The 19629-nt window shown below is 40.5% G+C and overlaps 4 protein-coding genes across 4 annotated transcripts in view; 2 read left to right on the top strand and 2 right to left on the bottom strand.

Moving 5' to 3' along the window:
* Window positions 1-19629, bottom strand: part of LOC144001890 (uncharacterized) — a 263910-nt gene that overhangs the window by 1070 nt on the left and 243211 nt on the right. The window lies entirely within an intron of this gene.
* Window positions 1058-7063, top strand: tmed2 (transmembrane p24 trafficking protein 2). Its single transcript, XM_077498039.1, has 4 exons — window positions 1058-1416; window positions 4650-4842; window positions 6228-6335; window positions 6479-7063. The coding sequence occupies exons 1-4, from the start codon at window positions 1237-1239 to the stop codon at window positions 6601-6603; spliced, it is 606 nt and encodes a 201-aa protein (XP_077354165.1). The 5' UTR covers window positions 1058-1236; the 3' UTR covers window positions 6604-7063.
* ddx55 (DEAD (Asp-Glu-Ala-Asp) box polypeptide 55) lies at window positions 8355-16925 on the top strand. The gene is made up of 14 exons (XM_077497133.1): window positions 8355-8723; window positions 8807-8857; window positions 8938-9024; window positions 9206-9297; window positions 9420-9482; window positions 10160-10309; window positions 10503-10692; window positions 10755-10837; window positions 12229-12360; window positions 12436-12528; window positions 12605-12719; window positions 13706-13874; window positions 13966-14261; window positions 15153-16925. The coding sequence occupies exons 1-14, from the start codon at window positions 8616-8618 to the stop codon at window positions 15279-15281; spliced, it is 1758 nt and encodes a 585-aa protein (XP_077353259.1). The 5' UTR covers window positions 8355-8615; the 3' UTR covers window positions 15282-16925.
* Window positions 15303-19289, bottom strand: eif2b1 (eukaryotic translation initiation factor 2B, subunit 1 alpha). Its single transcript, XM_077497134.1, has 9 exons — window positions 19013-19289; window positions 18444-18545; window positions 18225-18361; window positions 18023-18139; window positions 17256-17368; window positions 17118-17186; window positions 16092-16167; window positions 15893-16018; window positions 15303-15494 (listed from the first exon to the last, which is right to left on the bottom strand). Exons 1-9 carry the CDS (start codon window positions 19023-19025, stop codon window positions 15339-15341), a joined length of 909 nt encoding a protein of 302 aa, XP_077353260.1. The 5' UTR covers window positions 19026-19289; the 3' UTR covers window positions 15303-15338.

Raw genomic sequence — 19629 nt, 5'->3', positions numbered from 1 at the left:
GCAACAGCATGACAATATGAAACCCTCTTTAAGGTCCCTCTACGCATGCGCTAAAGAAGTTATTGTATGTTTTCTAAGTGGACCTAAATGTGGGAAAATGTTGGAACGCGTTTGTCATGTTCCACGAACAAAACACAACCTTTTAGGTCCTCGTTCGTTCATTGGATTCGAGCAGAATGTAAGACATAGTACATTTCAACATCATTAGTACAAAAAGACACCGTTCAAATGTTGAAAACTTGACTCGTTGGGGGGTGCGTTGAATCTAAACACCGGTTGCGGCCGTCGAATCTCGCCGCCCCTTCGCGTTAAACCGATTGTAACCGTCATAATCAGCGGGGAAAAAAACATAAAAAAAAAACACGATGACAATTATTTTACTAATACTGAGGGGGAAATTATGACGTTTATTGGTGTTTGTATTGGTTGCAGGTGTTGGTTTAGACACAAACACATCTTGTATCACATTAGTGTAAATGCATTTTTGGTATCATACAATGTTTTTACGAAATTACTCCTCTTTTTGCAAATCTAGCGTACAATGATGCGTAAACTACGCCCCCATTTTTTTGTCTTTTAAAAATAAAAGAGGTACAATAAATTTAAAAAAAAAAGTGAAGCCTTGATCTACATTTACTTAGCGATTTGGTTTATTGTTTTTCCTTCTCATAATTGTGTTTTTTTTTCTTGCATTTTATTTTAAGATTAACTTTAGAATTGTTGCTCCTGGTGCGGGCAATTTACTTCATCCAAAAGTGCACGTTCAGTTGCAGCAAACAATAAAGAAGTTAATACGTCGGAAGAGATGGTCACTCGTTTATGCGACAGGTTGTAATCATTTCGAAATAAAACAATGAGACGTCAGCAATGTAACATTGTAAAACCACGTCATATGAAAGAATAATAAATAATCTCTAGTTGTTGTTTATTTTTATAATTTTTTTTATATACCTGTATATACATTTTTAATAAGTTTTAATGTAAACATACTTTGGCTGTCGAATGTTATACGGTAGCCTGCGAGTGTTTCCGTATCGCGTTTTCTCAGGTTTGACCCTCGCCGCTTGCCGTTTAAGCCGTACGTGGCAATCACACGGCCGCCGCAGTGTTTGCCTGTTTGGGCTTTCTCCTCTCCGGCACTAAATCAACTGCACGAAACTGCAATTGCAACTGCGATTTGTTTGCAATTATTTATTCTTTTTTTTTCCTCCGCCCCACTAAAGTCCACGAGGAGCAATGTTTACCACGTCGGAGCTGGTCGTCCTGCTGGCCGTCCTGTCCGCCACGGCATCCGGCTACTTCGTTAGCATCGACGCCCAAGCCGACGAGTGCTTCTACGAGCATGTCACCTCCGGCACCAAGATGGGCCTCATGTTCGAGGTGGCCGAGGGAGGCTTCTTGGATATCGACGTCGAGGTGAGGCGAGCGACACATTTTGGGCCGTGAGGCAACCGCTAATCATATGCCGGCAAAAGAGGCGAAGGCCTGGCGATGATCCGATCCGATTCGGTCCTGTCGTGTCGTATCAGCCGCCATCTGTTAGCGTTAGCGGCGTTGCGGCTAACTCAACGCCGCTTCATGTGTCTTTATTTGCTTCGACTTCTCACTAGAGACATGTTTTAAAAATCGTTTATTGAACGTTAGTGTTCGGGTTCGGCGTGTTAGCGATCATTTAGTTCCGTTATGTTTTTATTTATTTTTTTTAATAGTGTTTTTTTTTGTAAAGCAGAGTGATCAAATGTTCATTTTGCACTTTAAAATGCACGCGTGTGTTAGTTTCTATATGTTATCATAAAAATGAAAGTTATTCTTTTTGACAAAAACCCCGGATGTTTCCATACGTTTCTCGGCAACACACAAAGTTGTACTGTAGTTTATAAAATACACGTTTCAAGTTTAGTGACACCAAAATAGTTGTATTGCTGAATTTATTCGTGCATTATGTTAGAAGCAACTACTTCCTTTAGGAAAGTGTTTCATTTATTCGTTTTGCCTTTTTGTTGAGTTTGCTCCCGTTTTTGCGTTTGTGGTTTTTGATTTGTAATTGTGATTTACGTTTTGTTGTTTTGTTTCGTATTTTGTGTTTGTTTTTTTTGTTGTTTTTTTTGCGATTGCTTTTTGTTGTTTTTAGTATTTTGTTTGTGGTTTTTAATTGTTTGTGTTTGCAATTACGTTTTTTTTTTTTTTTTTTCGTTTTTTGTTTGTTTTTTGTTTGCCATACCTTTTTGTTTTGATTTTTCTTATTTTGTGTGTTTTGTAATTTGTGTTTGTGATTACCTTATGGTTGGTGTGATTTTTGATTTGCTGTCATGTATAGTTTTTTGTTTTTGCGTTTTGCGCTTCAGGGCCACCGTACAAGGCACTTAATTTTTAATTGGAAAAAAAAGAAGAACAAGCAGAAAATGTTAAAAACTGCCAATAAAAATTTGTTCTCAACAAATGTCTTGAATAGTAATCATTTAAACAATTTTTACAACACGAAAGTGACTCAAAAGAGCAGATGACGACGTCCAACATTGGCAGTTTCGGTGCAGCCCAAAACGAAGTGCGAGCACGCGGATGTGGATGTCGACGCTTGTCAACCTGTAATTCCGACATTCCTATTTGACGTTTTATGACGCCTTTGACTTAGTGATGCATAGCTAACTCTCATTGTCGAAATGAAAGACGACTCCAAGGTGACTCTTGAGCTGAAGTTGGGTCCGTTTGAGAAGCAATTTTTTTTTTTCCTCCTGCTGCAATCCTGCTGGGCCACCCGTCTGTCAGATCCCAACTGTAATCTTCCATTTCGTTGACTATCAAGTCTCGCAGTTCGTCTCCTAATATGGTCACCATGCCGTAACCCTATAAAGCAGTGGTGTCAAACATGCGGCCCGCGGGCCGGATCAGGCCCGCAAAGCGGTTTAATCCGGCCCGCGAGATGATTTTGTAAAGTAAAAAAATGAAATAAAATTTTAAGTCGGACTAATTAATCAGCCGTCCACAATCAAAACATAATAAATTTGTACGTTCACAAGCAGTCCTCAGATGAGCAATGCAATTTGTATGGGGGAATGGTCCTGGATGTCATGATTTTACACACAACTTAAAGATATGGTTTGTATTATTATTATTATTATTATTATTATTATTATTATTATTATTATTATTATTATTATTTTTTTTATCATAGACCGACATAAATGTGTTAAAAATTACACAAATTACACAAATACTTGGAGATATGACAAGGATTAACGTCCTTATAATGTCATTAACTTGCCACACAATGCATTCCGGGAATATATATATATATATGCAAAGCAGGTAGATTTAACACGTCCGGAACTCATACAGGCGCAAGTCTTGCCACGTGCCATTAGCATTTGTGTTACTTCTTGGAACAATATGATGACAGTTGAGCTCCGTAATTTAGGCCTAGCACACAAATAGCAAAAATCTGCGTATAATTTTTTTTAAGTTATCTACCGTTATTTTACCGATGCGGCCCACTTGGTAATATATTTTCCTCCATGCGGCCCGTGAGCTAACATGAGTTTGACACCCCTGCTATAAAGGATGAATCATAAAATATGAGAGAAAATTCAGATTATTATTTATTGGCCCTTTTGAAACAAACAAATCGTAAACAATTACATTTGAAGATCAACTTTCACAGAGGACTTTTAATTTGTGTCATATTTGATACGTCTGGTCACAATGCTTTAAATTCGTACATTTATAAACTGTCAAAAATGGCAAATTATAAAGAACCTGCAAGGTCGCTGGGAAAGACATCAGCTGGGTGATACTGCCCTCTAATGGATTATCCGTGCATGTATCAGATCATATGCGTCGGGGCTTTAATTGGGGGGGGAAATATTATACTCATGAAATGGCCGGCTCAAAATAGTTAATATGCTACCGAATGCAGGGCACAAAAATTGTGATTTAAAAAAAATATATATATTTATTTATTTTTTTTCTAGCCAGTAGTTACTAGGGTCTGACCGATTAATCGGCCACTGATTATAATCGGCCGCGTATTGGCCTTCATTGGGCCAAATCAGTCTCCCTTAAAATGTTATTGAACAAAACTGAAGTTTCTGACACTGTGAAAGTACCCTTAATGCACCATTTTGCTCACGTAGCATTAGCAGCTAGCAAGTGGGTAGCGTGTGTTATTCTGTTGTCCCTAAGCGTCCTTTTAAGTTGTTTTTTAATTTATTTTATTTTATTTTTTTTATGTCACCGCAGTTGGAGTTAACTTTAAAACTAAACACACAACGTTAAAAATTACATCCACTGTATATTTAATTAAACATAATACGTGCTTCATTTTTAAAAGATCGCTAGCCTAGCGCTAACAGGAAGTTAGCATCGCCTTCGGGAGTGTTTCAAATCTTGTGGGAAAACAGACCCGCAGATGAGATATAAGTATGCAAAGGTACAAGTTCTTCCCAATGTTTGAAAAAAACCCAAGTTATTTTAATAAGAATTAAATTGCAACTTTCTTCTGTACTCACTTTTAAGTGCGTACGTCATGGACGCTAGCACAAACTGACGTCACGTCACTCGCGGGCTAGCAAAGCACACGCGACGCTTGTTGTTGACCACGATGCAATTTTGTGCCCGATAAATCGGTTGACGGCGTGCGCCGCTCCTTCCAGATAACGGGTCCCGACGGCAAGCAGATCTACAAGGGCGACCGGGAATCGAGCGGCAAGTACTCGGTGGCGGCGCACATGGACGGCACCTACAAGTTCTGCTTCAGCAACAAGATGTCCACCATGACGCCCAAGATCGTCATGTTCACCATCGACATCGGCGAGGCGCCCAAAGGCCAGGACATGGAGACGGAAGGTGACCCAGCCACGTTCTGGCTTTTTTTCAGGCCCCGCCCCTTTTTTCCTTTCACTTGTCCCTCATTGCGTTTTCTTTCTGTTTGATCGTCTTCCGGACACTCTCTTCCTTCCTTCCCTCCTTTCAGGGGGCGGCACTTGGGATGGTAGGCGGATAGAATGTGGACTTTTTTTTTTTCTTTTTTTTATGTACTCACCAACCCAGTCATTCCCAACCAACTGTCGTGCCAAAGTTCATCCAGTTTCACCGAATAGTCTTTTGTTTATGACAATTAATGTATCATAATCAGGGCTCAAATAATCGGCATTTTGAACTTCAATTCACTTCACTTTGCGCTCGATATTGTAAATTGATGAATTGGCTTCTCCCTGAAAATTGTGGGCTGGTCTCTCAGGGTGAAATGGAGGGAAAATAATAATTGAGTAGCACCACATCAGCGCCATAAGACATCGGCCCACCGGGCATCTGCCCCGTATGCCAGATGGCCAGTCCGGTCATTTTATGAGAAGAAAATGGCAGCACTGAGATTATTATTATTTTTTCCTTCTTGTAAAATAAAACCACAATATTATGAAATGAATCTATTAATATATCATTACCAGAATAAAGATTTAATTTTACATTTTATTCTTAATAATTCATTAAATTATTTTATTTTATGAGAATAAAGTCGCAGGACTGAGATTTTTTGGGGGGGAATTAAAATTAAATAATTTAATTTATTTTATGAGAATGAAGTCACAATATTAGAGAAGGAAAATTCATAACTGAACATGTGAAAAAAAATTATTAGTCTCATAATGGAGAAATTTGAAAGTCAGATTTTTTTGTACAATAATATTTTTCTCATTGTTTTAAGAGAATAAAACCATAATATTACACGAGTGAAGTTCTTACATGACAAGTAAAAAAAAAAGGTCATGAAAACAATTATTTTATGAGGATGAAATGATGCCAAAGTTGTAAGATTGGGAGGAAAAATGTCAAATTTATTGTCACTTCTTTTCCTTTTTTTTTTTTTTTTTTTTTTGACCTTCCTCCTCCCGTAAAATATGTGCTTTGGCGCAATCAAGGTTGGGAAGGTACTGATTGATGATGTAACCAGAGTTGTTGAAAGGCAACTAATAGTGCACGTTGCTGCGTGTGAGGAATTGCAGTGGTTTGATTCGGCGCTGCTCGAAAACATTTCTTTAAAAAAAAAAAAAAAAAAAAAAAAAAAAAGGCCGTCTGGTTAGCTTTCATTGGCACTTTGGCATCCAGACGTTGTGACTCGTCTTGTTTGCAAAGCGCCGTTTTGCATGTAGTTTGCCGAGTCGTGTTGGTGAGCGTTTGTTGTGACTTTTGTTTATTTTTATTTATTTATTTAATTTGTTTTTGTTTGTCAGCGCACCAAAACAAGCTGGAGGAGATGATCAACGAACTGGCCGTGGCCATGACGGCGGTCAAGCACGAGCAGGAGTACATGGAGGTCCGCGAGAGGATACACAGAGCCAGTGAGTGGGCGCAAAATTCACCCCCCCCCGCCGCTCTCAACGTGATATTCGGACGCCAAATATCTGCCATATATCTGTATCGCGAGGCATCATTCGGGGAACTGTTTGAAAACTTTCTTCTTTTCCGCTCCGTTCCGTTCCAGTCAACGACAACACGAACAGCCGAGTGGTGCTGTGGTCCTTCTTCGAGGCCCTGGTCCTGGTGGCCATGACGCTGGGACAGATTTACTACCTGAAGAGGTTTTTCGAAGTGCGGCGGGTGGTGTAGCGGCCTCCGCGGCGAGACCTCCTCAACCTCCTCGAGACGATTCGTGACGCTCTGCAAAGCAGACTGGCCCGTTTTCACAACTTGCCATTTTTTTTGTTAGGTTGTACAAAACGTATGTTGTGTGGATTTTTTTTTTCTTTTTTTTGGAACAGGTTTATTTTTTTAATTTGTTTTTTTTACCCCCGTGTGGTTTCATTTATTTGCCAGTCTGAGCATTTTAAATCAGAAGGAAGTTTCTGGAAGTAAGAAAGACGTGTGATGGTTTGATGTCATCGGCGGCCGCTATGACTCTTTTACTGCCAAGAACGTTATTTAACGCAAACGGAAATCCCAACAAGTAGTGCCAAGAACGTTAATTGACGTCAAATGTTTGTTTGTTTTTTCTCCCCTCCTCCTTCCAGTGGGCAGCACAACATCTTGAGTTGAAATTTAAAAAAATAAAATAAAAACACCCACTAACTATGGCCAGCAGATGGCAGCATTAGATCTCTTTTCAATGGGCTCCCCTGGATCAAATGACGTGAAAACATGGCGCATCTTAGGAAATACGTTTTCGATTATGTCGTGAAGGATTCACATGAAATCTAATTCACAGAGCGTCACAAAACAAAAAAAATATTCGCGTCAAAGTCACTGAAAATGTATCTTTTGACAAAAAGCTTGTTTTCGCCTTATTTTATCCATTTTATCATGGTGTCACTCAAGTGACCCGTTTTCAAATGGTGATTACCAAAGAACAGAGTAAGGTAGAATTATACTTTTTTTTTTTTTTTTTTTTTCCCCCCCTAATGAGAGGAATGGAATCAAATCTTTAATATGGTTTACGTAGTTATAGCACACAATATTCTGTTTGAAAGATACATAAAAATGCTTAAAATTGGCTGGCACTGTTGGGGTTGTCTTTTTGGAAAACGTTTGGCTGTAAAAGAGTTTTAAGGGAGTTATAAAAGGTCAAACGGTTCCATTTGAATTTGCAATTTTTCTAGTAAATAGTTGAATCTGGGGGGAAAAAAAATGTTGGTGGGGGGTTTCTGATCTACTGACTGCTGTGCTTTTTTTTTTTTTTTTTATGTGGCTGCTTACTATGTTTGGGGGGGGGGGGGGGCGATTTTAAATGATGCGATTGTACAACAGTTTGGACATGTTTTGGAGCTCTTTCACTGAGATGCGATGTTTTGGATGTGACCTTAGTTGCGCTTTTATTTTTATTTTTCCTCTCTCCTTGGCTGTTTTGCTGAACATCCAAAGCTGCCGAGGATCTCCTCACTTGACCTGTTGTGTTGCATCTCAACTGGAAGTGCTCCCAAGTTTTTGTATTCCCGAAATAAAAAAAAATTAAAAAATGGGGAAAACGACAACCTTTTTGGTGTTTGCTCAGGCAGGAAAACTCCTCTGCACTCAGTCTCTCCTTTTCAGACTCTGACACTGATGCATCCATCTGTACAAATGTAGATTGGTTGTTGAAAACAAGCCCCGGGTTTCATAATAAATAAATTCTAAACCGTGACTGGCTGCAAATGTTGAATTGGAAAGAAGCATTTACGTGTCCATGAATTGTAATTGTTCCATAAATACACAAAATTGGCAAACCAAATATAGGTAAGTTTAATCTTTTGAATATCATTATTTTGCATTTGATCTGTTGAACACTTCATCTTGAATAAGGATTGTTTTGTCGAGGGGGTTAAATTTGTGTTTTTGTTTATTTAAACAAATTACTACCCGGAACGTAAACATTGACGCAACCCGGAAGTGTTAGCATTTTGGTGAAAAAAGTTTTTAGCTTGGCTGAGGAAGACGAAGTAATTCAGGAACTATTTAAGATTTATTAATTCTCCGAATCGTCCGTACTCACTAGTGTTTTAATTTTAAATACCCACAGTTTCTAATTAAAACATTTACGCGCTCTTACGTTCGACGTGACTCCATCGACACAACCCGGAAGTGTCGACATCACGTGGCGTAGCTTTAGCATTGGCTAACCACTTCGAGACTTCTTTTTTTTTCCCAGCATGGAGAACACGACAGAAGGAACGTGGGACAGCTTAGCTGTTAAATTAAACGATAAAATCTTAGAGACGCTCTGCGAGCTCAAATTCACGCATATGACGCCCGTCCAGGTATGTGTAGTGGACACAAATCGACATTTATGTACAACTTGATCTGGTCAACATTTTTTGTGTGTGCTTTTTTTCCCCTCCAGGCTGCCTGTATCCCACTTTTTATGAGCAACAAGGATGTGGCTGCTGAGGCGGTATCTATTTATTTATCTCTCCATCTATCTATCTATGCTCCTGTTTTGTGTTTTTTGATTGGATGTGATGGCGCATGTAGGTGACTGGTAGTGGGAAGACGTTGGCGTTCGTCATTCCTGTTCTGGAGGTTCTGCTCAGGAGAGAAGAGAAGCTCAAGAAGATGCAGGTGTGTGTGCATTTAAGGTCTGTGATACCCTCGCTACGTGGGCAAGGAGAGCTCAGGGGCAACTATCCTGTTAGGTTAACGACATGCTAGCTTTCCATTTAAATGACGTTTGCGATTTGTAAATACATTTTCCCCCGGTGATGTATTCACATGCGATTTGATCATGTTCTCTGACGTGCAGGTGGGCGCGCTGGTGGTCACGCCCACGCGTGAGCTGGCGGTGCAGATCAGCGAAGTAATTGGACACTTCCTCCGGAAGTTTCCGCAGTTCACGTAAGGTGACCCGTATGGACGATATATATATATACATGCGTGGAAACGTAACACCAACATGAAACTTGACCAATCGTGGCACAGCAAGCACGAATTAACTTCCGATCTTTCTGCTTTCCCAGGCAGATGTTGATGATAGGCGGCAACAACCCGATGGAGGACGTGGAAAAGTTCAAGGAAAACGGGTAAAGTGCAGAATGATTTTTGAAACAAATGTCACATGACCAACAGGATTATTTATTTATTTATTTTTTATATATAGTTTTGGAATTTAGAGCTAAGTTTCATCAGTTTTCACAAATCTATTTAAAATTGTGAGTAATTGAGCTTTTTTTCAACATGGCCCTGGTTGATCTCTTATACTCTACTGCCACCTGCTGGCCGTTTTTGTAATTACTACCATTGCAACCGTTCTTTGCTGTTGAGAGGCTGCTTCAAAAGCCTTCTGTATGCTCTAGCATTAAAAAAAAAAAAAAAAAAACGGATAAATACGTCTTTGGGACACTGAAAACATTTAAAAAAAAAAAGTATTTATAAATTATTGGGAGCAAGAGTTAATTTTATTTCGTGAATGAAATTGTTTTTTGAATTTTAGTTGGAAGTTTTTTCGTTCGTTTTAGTTCACTAAAATAACCTTGATGACCAAAGGCAGAAAACGGTTGTTGGCATGTCATTTTCAAGTCGACAGCAAGTGCAAAAATGGCCGCACCCTTGCCTAAAATCTGCCATGTTGTCATGTCATTTCAATTGCTTTGATGCATGGTGAGCTAAGAGAAAAAAAAAAAATGGACACGAGTTTTTGCGTCGGTGGCAAGTGACGGGTGAATGTGGTTTTACCGTTGACGAAATGCGGCGTTTGCAGGGCGAACATCGTGATCGCCACGCCCGGCCGCCTGGAGGACATGTTCCGCAGGAAGGGGGACGGCGTGGACCTGGCCAGCTCGGTCAAGAGTCTGGACGTGCTGGTTCTGGACGAGGCTGACCGACTCCTGGACATGGGCTTCGAGAACAGGTAAGGGAGGGGGGAGGGCGAGTCGACGCTCGCTTGAGAACAATTGATGGATGTCACTGACTGAGCCACACCCCTTAAAGGCACACATACACTTTTTGTTTTTTTGGTGCGTCCAATAGCTTGAAATGTGACTTTGCCCGTTTTGCCGAGTTTCCCGCCGCTAATTTGCTAAGCGCTAACGTTTTTGCGGCAGCCTGAACGCCATCTTGAGCTTCCTGCCCAAGCAGCGGCGCACTGGCTTGTTCTCGGCCACGCAGACGCAAGAACTGGAGAAGCTGGTCCGCGCCGGACTGCGCAACCCGGTCCGCGTCGCCGTCAAGGAGAAGGGCGTGGCGGACGGCGCCACCCGCAGGACGCCGTCCACGCTGCGCAACTACTACACGGTGAGTCGCGCACGCGTCGGCGTGCGACGCGCGCCCGCCACTTACGTCGGCTCCGCCTCCAGGTGTGTCGCGCCGAGGACAAGTTCAACCAGCTGGTGGCGTTTCTACGGCAACACAAACATCAGAAGCAGCTCGTCTTCTTCAGGTACTCGCGGCGGTGAGCGATAACCATGATGGGCCGCATCAGGGACCACAAATGATATCAATACGACGTTGCCATTTATTTTTTTTAATTACAATAAAAAAAATAAAAAAAAATAAAAAAATCATCCACTAGTTGGGACATATTTAATTGTAAATATAGTTCACTGTTGTTGTAAAACACTATGTTCATTAGGGCCCGACCAATATTCATTTTTGATTGATTGATTAGGTTTTATTGAACATATAAACGCATCACACGTATAAAATACAAGTTATAGTTAAAAAAGAGAAAAAGAAATCAATAATATTGTAATTTGCATGTTTAAAAGGAGTTGGAAGAAGTACAAAAACTTATCTAGTCCTATTCCATAATGCTTCTATCATAATATACTAAAGTTGTTCTTAACTAACATAAGTTAAATAGAAAATAAGCAAAGCATGTTTATCTTGAGTGCACAGATATATTAGTATGAATTATAAGTCCATATCCATTACAAAGACGCAAAGATGCCGATTTTTGGCAGAAAAAAAAATACCGATTTACGATTAATCTGCAGATTATTTATTAAAAATATATATAATACAAATACTGACAACTAAGGCGGTTTGAAAGTGCTATATATATAAAGGTTTAATAAATATGAATAAAAATATCAATAATTAGAAATAAATTAAGAATTAATAAATTCTAAATACATATTTTATTCTTTTATTTTTATATATTTATTTTATTTTATTTTTTATTATTAAAAAAATATGAATGAAATCACAAATTTAAATGTATTCCATAAAGATGACTTAACTGTTCCTGTGCGATTTGGCCTCTTGGGGACACTGTGGTGCCATTCATCCATGCCATACACACTTAAAAGTGAGTACAGAAGAAAGATGCGATTGAATCCTTAGTAAAATAATTTTTTTCACACATTGTGAAGAATTTGTTTCTTTGCGTAGTGTTATGTCATCTGTTGGTATGTGTTGCCACAACATTTGTGTGTGGATATTCGTTATTTGAAAGGAAAAATACTCCCGAAGTCGATGCTAACTTTCGGTTAGCGTTTGCTAACGTCCTGTTAGCGCTAGGCTAGCGACGTTTTAAGCATGTTTTGTATTTAAATATACAGTGGATGTAATTCATAATGTTGTGTATCTAGTTTTACAGTTAACTCAAACTGCGGCGTCATTAAAAAACTGAAAAGGGGACAACAGAATAACGTACGCTACACACTGTCTAGTTGCTAATGCTACGCAAGCAAAATGGTGCTTTCAGGGCACTTTCACAGCGCCGGAAACGTCGGTATTTGCTCTTTTCTCATCTTCCTCATCCTCCACTGCCTTCTTCTTCTTTTGATCTCATCTTTCCATCTTGTTTCCCACCCTGGTCCCGCTCAGCACGTGCGCGTGCGTGGAGTACTTTGGCCGCGCTCTGGAGACGCTGGTGAGGAAGGTCCCCGTGCACTGCATCCACGGCAAGATGAAACGCAAGCGCAACCAAATCTTCGCCGACTTCCGAGCGCTCAAAAGGTGAGGCCGCCCGAGGTCCGTCCGTGCGTGCGTGCGTGCGTCCGTCCGCCCGCCTCACGCCGCGGTGCTTTGCAGCGGCGTCCTGGTGTGCACGGACGTGATGGCGCGCGGCATCGACATCCCCGACGTCAACTGGGTGCTGCAGTACGACCCCCCCAGCAGCGGCAGGTGAGCGGGCGCCCGTTAGCGTAGCGAGCGCTTAGCGGTCGGCGTAACGCCCGCCTCCTCTCCCCTCCCCCCCCAGCGCGTTCGTGCATCGCTGCGGGCGCACGGCGCGCATCGGTCACCGCGGCAACGCGCTGGTCTTCCTGCTGCCGATGGAGGAGTCCTACGTCGACTTCCTGTCCATCAACCAGAAGGTGAGCTCGCCACTCCGATTGAGAGGAAAAAAAAATGAATAGGGAATCATAGTTTGTAAAAACAAACAATAACACTAACATGAATAAATAGAATGTCGAGAATTAATTGGCATTGTGACCACCAGGGGGCAATGTAATACAAATTACTGTACACATAGATTTGATGATGGTTAATTCTTCTTCGTGGGTGTTAATTACCCGTTAATTATATATATTTTTTCGTTTGTTTTTTTTGTTTTAGTATGATTTTTACTTTGTTGTAAATCCCTTTTCATTTGTCTTTTTTTTTTTTCATTTTCATTTTTTCCTAATAAGTTTTTATTTTTATTTTTTTTATTTACCTATTACAGTACGGTATATTTATTTATTTTTTCGTTTTGGTGTGTTTTAAGTTTATGAATGCTTTTTCATTCATCATTTTATTCCCCATTTATAGTCATATTTTTCCATTAAAAGTATGCTTTTTGGTTTATTTACATATTACAGTACAATATTATTTTTGTACGTGTTTTTTCGCTGTGGTATGGTTTTTAGTTTATTATGAATGCTTTTTCATTCATTTGTTTTTTTTTTCCCATTTACAGTCATTTTTATCCATTAAAAGTATGTTGTTGTTTTTTAATTATTACAATAAAAAAAAATTTTACACTATAGACTTTTTACTAAAATATATATATATTTTTTTAAATCACCTAAAAATTTAAATACTATTGAACTGTTCTCGTGTATGGAGAACCAAAAATGCCGGAATAAAAAAATATATAAATAAAACTGATACAAAAATATATATAAAAGTTAATGTTGCGTTGAACAATTTATATTCATTTCCACGTGTATTTTTATACTTATGTATTGCTCTTTTTTTATATATATATATATATATTTTTGCATTTATTTTCCATTTAAATATTTAATTTTTGACTTCAATTCTTTCTATTCCATTTTGATTTTGACTTTTATTTATTTTTTATTTTCTTTTTGCGAAGTGCCCGCTGCAGAAAATGTCGGCGGTGAGCGACGTGGTGGACGTGTTGCCCAAAGTGCAGGCGCTGGCGCAGGCGGACCGCGCCATTTTCGAGAGGGGCATGAAGGCCTTCGTGTCGTACGTGCAGGCCTACGCCAAGCACGAGTGCAGCCTCATCTTCAGGGTCAAAGGTCAAGTCTTCCACCATCACCGGTAAAAAAGCCATTTGTCACACTCCATCCTGACTTTTTTTTTTTTCTCTCTCCTTTCCTCCTCCGTTAGATTTGGACTTTCCGTCGGTGGCCCGCGGCTTCGCGCTCCTTCGCCTGCCCAAGATGCCGGAACTGCGCGGGAAAAGTTTCCCTGACTTCCAGCCGGCGCCGTTGGACACGGAGGCCATTCGCTACAAGGACAAACAGCGCGAGAAGCTGCGGCAGAATATGCTGGCCGAGCGGCGGCAGAACCGCGACGACGAGACGAGGACCAAGAAAGCCGTCGGCGGCAAGCAAGCGTGGTCCAAACAGAAGGCCAAGAAGGAGCGACGCAAGAAGAACGCCGCCAAGAGGAAACGGGCGCAGGTAGCCGGCGCAACATTTCACCTTCCACAAACTTAGCGTCTTTTTCAGATATGTTATGAACCAAAACGACTCCAAATAATGTCCTATTTTTCAAGAAAGGGATGGACATTAAAACATGTTTTTTTGTGTTATTTTTAAGAAATAATTGAAGAAATAATAGAAGAATTGACTAATATTGATTGTAATTGTTCGTGACAGCTCTAGTTACTACTTTACATTCCGCACATCTTCAAAAGTACATAAAAACGGAATATTTGAGTAATTTAACATCCGTTTCAGGCTATTTTTAAAATTTTAATTGACAACAAATCACATTTATTTTTATATATAATTGATTAATCACTTCAAAGCATGAAATAACATTCTAAGTAATTTAACATCTAGTTGACAATGAATCAAATTCATTGATTTTATATATATAAATTGATTAATCACTTCAAGGCCTTAAGTAATTTAACATTCTTTTCAGGCTATTTTTAAAATTTTAATTGACAACAAATCAAATTCTTTATTTTTTATTTTTTAGAATTGATTAATCACTTCAAGGCCGTAAATAACATTCTAAGTAATTTAACATTCTTTTCAGTATATTTTTTAAAATTGTAGTTGACAACTAATCTAATTGATTTTTTTAAAACAAATTAATAATTTGTCAAATAAATAAAAAAGTACATCAAAATAAATAAATAGCAACTCGTGTGGCGATTGATCAATAGTATTGATTTGTGAAAAAAAAACAAAAAAAACCCGCAGCCAATGTGGCCATAGGCTTCTGCCTACTGACTTGTATATATGACTGGATAGCCAATACGCGCCCGTGCAAGCCGTTGAAGTCGCACCCACCGTGACAGGAAGTTGAAAATGTGCTAACATTTGCGTTTGCGTCGTCAGGACTCCGCCTCCGACGACGACGACATGGACGAGCTCCTGAAGGACACGCGTCTGCTCAAGAAACTGAAGAAGGGCCAAATCTGCGAGGAGGACTTTGAGCGACAGATCACCGCCGGGGCGCATCATTAATCAAAAGACACTTTTCAATTTTATTATGATTATGATTAATTTTTTTTAATTGCCGTTTCATAAATAGAGCTTGATGAGCTCGTCGCTGACGGCCGACGGCGTGAGGACGCCCAGGTCGGTGAAGAGCAGCGTGATGAGCGACGGCGGCGTGTAGTCCACCAGGGGGTGCTCTTCCGACAGGTTGGACCGAGTCTTCAACGTGTCCGCCTTGTACTGACAACAACAAACAAAAAACAAAACAAAAAACAAAACAAAAAAAGCAGGCAAGTCTCGCTTGACAATTTTTTTTTCCATATCCACAAAAATCACCACATATGCCGTCAGACGTACTGTTTTTTGTTTTTTTTTGTTTTTTTGCAAAGCACTACTTTTGTCTTAAATAAATGTCCACAAATTACTTAGTTCATAGTTGTACAAATGAAGACCCTCAACGCACTTCAACATAGTTTCTAAGCACCAGAATACAACAAGATGACATCAGTCAAGTGCTACTTTTGTCCAAATGAAGATGGAGATGGTGGCAAATCTTAATGAAGTTCCTCAATTAAATGTCAACATAGTTCCTTGGCACCAAAGCACTACATTTTTAAGTGTCGGTGGTTTGGTCTCACCTTGAACTGGTCGGGCACGTCCTGCTGGTTGAGCGGGTAAAGGCGCACAAACTTGAAGCTCTCGGCCACCACGTAGAAGGCTTTGTTGTGAGCTTTGGCGCACAGCGCCATCTGGTAGGTGCCGATCTGCGCGCGCAAAACGACGAGATGAACCCAGGAACGATTTAAAAAAAAAAAAAAGGCACGGTTTTCGTCAAACCTTGTTGATGATGCCGCCGCTCTCCACCACTCCTTCAGCGCCCACGATCACCTGATCCACCTTCTCCAACACGTACCTGATGCAAAAAATCAATCGGGGTAAAAAGACAATTGTGGGGCTAAGTGTTAATTGTGTCTGCCATTTTTTAATTTAGTCTCACTTTTAGTCCAATTTCAGTGACGCTTGTTAGGGTTTTTTTTTTTTTTTTTAAATCACAGTTAGTCAACCTCATCTTATGTGACTGCTGCGGAGCAAAACAGGCACATATTACTACCATCCTACAAAACGCCGTTTATTATTTTTCTTTATTTACCGGAATTTTCTGAAAAAAATGCGGCCCGAACCGTTGAACGTACAGGCACAAATGAGGTTTCAAAAGATGCGGTTCAATCTGACGCGGCGGGGAATTATTTCTTTCAGAATTCCGAATTACCACGGCGAAGCAATTCCCCCTAAATTCCGCGAAAAAGTCCCATAGGAATGAATGGAGAACCGGAAGTGACTTGATTTCAACAGGAAGTGACCAGGAAGTACCCTGATTTCAACAGGAAGTGACTTGATTTCAACAGGAAGTGACCCGGAAGTACCCTCATTTCAACAGGAAGTGACCCGGAACTGACCTGATTTCAACAGGATTTGGCAAAGTGTTCAGTGCATGCGGTTTTCCACCTTGCAAGAGTCATATCCAAAATTTGTGCGGAAATGTTTCTAGTTGTTATCTAGTCTATTTTTAGTCAACTATAAAACTAGAGTTTTAGTCTACTTTAGTCGAAGAAAACGTAATTTTATTCATCTAGTTTTTGTTAATAAAAACTAGCCAGCATTTTAAGTCAAGTTTTAGTCAGGACAACCAAGTACTGTCCACTGCAATCATCAATTTAAATTCATCTCAAATGGAAGTCGGAACACACCTGCCACCATTTAAAGAGCCTCAGATGAACCCCAAATAATGTTCAGATGTTCTAGCCGGCTTTCTTTTTTTTTTTTTTTGTGCTATCAGCCAAAATAACGGAACTGCTTCCTCACCCCACGGCAGCGTCCAGAATGACGGTGACAGGAACGTTGAGTTTTCTCAGGTGTTCGGCCATCAGTCGCCTTTGATGACAACGATGATGATGAAGGTGAGAAGAAGTGCCAGGATGTGCAGCGGCGGCGGCAACTCACCCGGCACCGTCGGGCTGCGACTCGGTGACAAAGACGGAGAAGCGTTTCTTCTCGGCCGCCGCCTTCTCCAGCACCTTGAGGACCACTCGAGAGTACGAGTGCGTCAGGATTTTCTGTCCCGCAATGCACAGGTCAAAAAGTAAGTTGCGCCGAATGGCGAAAATGTCCAAAACAGTGTTGTTATTATAACAGTTTTGGAATTTTTCATTTTAGTTCGTTTTGAGTTTTGTTTTTAAAAAAACAAGGACATTTTTGCTAGGATTGTAGTTAGTTTTGTCAACATAAATTGTACTTTTATTTTTCGTTTTTTTTTAAAAAGCATTTTTGTTTTTATTTTATTTCGTTTTAACCTTGGTCCAAACTACAGGCCCAACAATTCATTAACTTCTATCTTTAAAGAAAAGAAAAAAATCATACTATAAGCCACATTTTGCACAGTTTGAACAATAAAACTGTTTAAATATCAGTAAATTAAAAAAATTATGTCATTGTGGCTCAAAAGTTAAGTGTACCTACAATAAGTGTAAAAATAGTTTTTAAAGGTGTGTATATTGCACTTAACAGTTGATATATAGTTGAATGCTGTTGCCATGGCAACAGAAGCCCTTCAACTTGTTCACAAGTGCCGCTACTCTTCCAAATGTCACATTTGAGGGAGAATGTGGGCCTGAAGATTCTCCAATTATTTGTCACAGCGCCACCTATTGGAGCTTTTTTTTTTTGTGTGCTCATTTTGTTGTTGGGTGGTACGAGTGCTTCCGACTTACTGCTCCGTCCTTGATGAAGGTGTGACACAGCTTGGCCACTTTGCCCCTGGACATGGAGATCTTGTCCACAAACAGCTGCCCGCGCTCCTCCATCACTTTCTTGCAGTGCGACAATTCCTGCCGGCCGTCGCCGCGGCGACAACAAAACGTGAGCTGCCGGCGTCTTTTGTGTTTGGATGCACACGGCGTTCCCTCCCCCCACCTGATGCTCGAGCCACGTCAGGCTGATGAAGCGCAGGAAGAGCTCGCCGCCCGACGACACGGCCACCGACGAGTCCACGCTGGTCAGGCGGTCGGTGGCCCACGTCAGGTTCTCCCGCAGGCCCAGGAGGGTCTCGCCTGACGGGTCACAAGGTCGTCAATGATAAAACGGCGGCGGCGGCGGCGACACGAGGCAGGCGAGCCGGGCCGGCTTCATCACCTTCGTCTCGCTTGAGGAACTCGAGCAGCGTGCGAATGGCGGCCACCGCCGACGCCACGTCGGGGTCCTGCCTCAGCTGGCCGCGGAAGTACTCCAACAGCTCTGGAATACACAAACACAAGAAGGGGGGGACACATACATTAAACATGTCACGACTAGACACATACAAGCCATTGAAGTCACAGGGCGGCCATCTTGCTCCTCCCATCTCGCGAGCAGATAGTTATAATTCTTTTAATAAAAAAAAACGTTTCCTCCTGCGTCACTAAGCATATCATTTATACATGTATTTAAGGAAAATTGTAAAATGTCTGAAGTCCTCTTGTTTATGTTGCATACATTTTAAACACCATAAATCATGTTATTTCTACTGTCTCAAATATTCTCCAATTTCGATACTGTAAAATGATAGTATCCGATGTTGAGAAACGTTTCTTCTTAGGAGGAGCAATATGGGGGCCTCGTGACCTCAAAAGTCTTGCTTTATCGGCTATCCAGTCATATCGATATATAGATTAGTGGAACGGACACATGAAAGGTGCCACGCTCCCTCTCAGCTCTTCTCTTACCTTCTTCATTCATGTTGCTTCCGTTTTCAGGATGCCAGCCAGCAGTTTTTGTCGCGGTTTCGTTTTCTACTCGCGCTTTTTTTTTTCTCAAACTCCTTCGAGCAAATCTTTTCTGTGTCCGTTCAGAAAAACTCACGCGCTTTGTTTTATTGTTGGTGCCAGTTCAGAGCTTTGGAGCAGTTTTTCTGTGAGTTGACATCGTCGCGGAGAGGTGACGTCATATTGCGGTCTTCTTCCTTGACCTGCATGTGCGGCTTTAGCGCCATCTCACGGACAGGAGCTGTCTCGTTTGTTTCTATTATATGCTAGTGAAGGAATTACGTTAAAATTAGACCGACTCATCATCTTTGAATTGAACTGGAATACTTCTAAATCCATTCTGGTCTCCCCAAACACTAAGCCAAATAAATGTAAGTTGACTTTAATAAGGTAAATAAAATTTAAAAAAAAAACATATAAAAACAAATGCCACCTTTAAAGGGATAGTTTCTCATTTTTACACTAAAAAGTCAAAGCAAAAAAATAAAATAAAATTCTGAATGGCGTTGTGTCACTTGTATCTCAAGGCACCACGGGGTGAATGTTTTTTCTAATTTAAAATATGTGCCTTGGCTCAA

This window comes from Festucalex cinctus, chromosome 15 (assembly GCF_051991245.1).
Source record: "Festucalex cinctus isolate MCC-2025b chromosome 15, RoL_Fcin_1.0, whole genome shotgun sequence".
In the NCBI taxonomy this organism is placed as follows: domain Eukaryota; kingdom Metazoa; phylum Chordata; class Actinopteri; order Syngnathiformes; family Syngnathidae; genus Festucalex; species Festucalex cinctus.
The sequence above is the reverse complement of the archived record's forward strand: the minus strand, read 5'-3'. Positions and strand labels throughout refer to the sequence as shown.

Coding starts and splice junctions, on each gene's coding strand:
- ddx55 (XM_077497133.1), top strand. CDS start 8,616: ATGGAGAACACGACAGAAGGAACGTGGGACAGCTTAGCTGTTAAATTA. Junction 8,724..8,806: donor CGCATATGACGCCCGTCCAG/GTATGTGTAGTG, acceptor TTTCCCCTCCAG/GCTGCCTGTATCCCACTTTT. Junction 13,875..13,965: donor CCTCATCTTCAGGGTCAAAG/GTCAAGTCTTCC, acceptor CTCCTCCGTTAG/ATTTGGACTTTCCGTCGGTG.
- tmed2 (XM_077498039.1), top strand. CDS start 1,237: ATGTTTACCACGTCGGAGCTGGTCGTCCTGCTGGCCGTCCTGTCCGCC. Junction 1,417..4,649: donor TCTTGGATATCGACGTCGAG/GTGAGGCGAGCG, acceptor CGCTCCTTCCAG/ATAACGGGTCCCGACGGCAA. Junction 4,843..6,227: donor CCAGGACATGGAGACGGAAG/GTGACCCAGCCA, acceptor TTTGTTTGTCAG/CGCACCAAAACAAGCTGGAG.
- eif2b1 (XM_077497134.1), bottom strand. Junction 17,369..18,022: donor CCTTCATCAAGGACGGAGCA/GTAAGTCGGAAG, acceptor ATTGCGGGACAG/AAAATCCTGACGCACTCGTA. Junction 16,168..17,117: donor ATTCTGGACGCTGCCGTGGG/GTGAGGAAGCAG, acceptor TTTTTGCATCAG/GTACGTGTTGGAGAAGGTGG.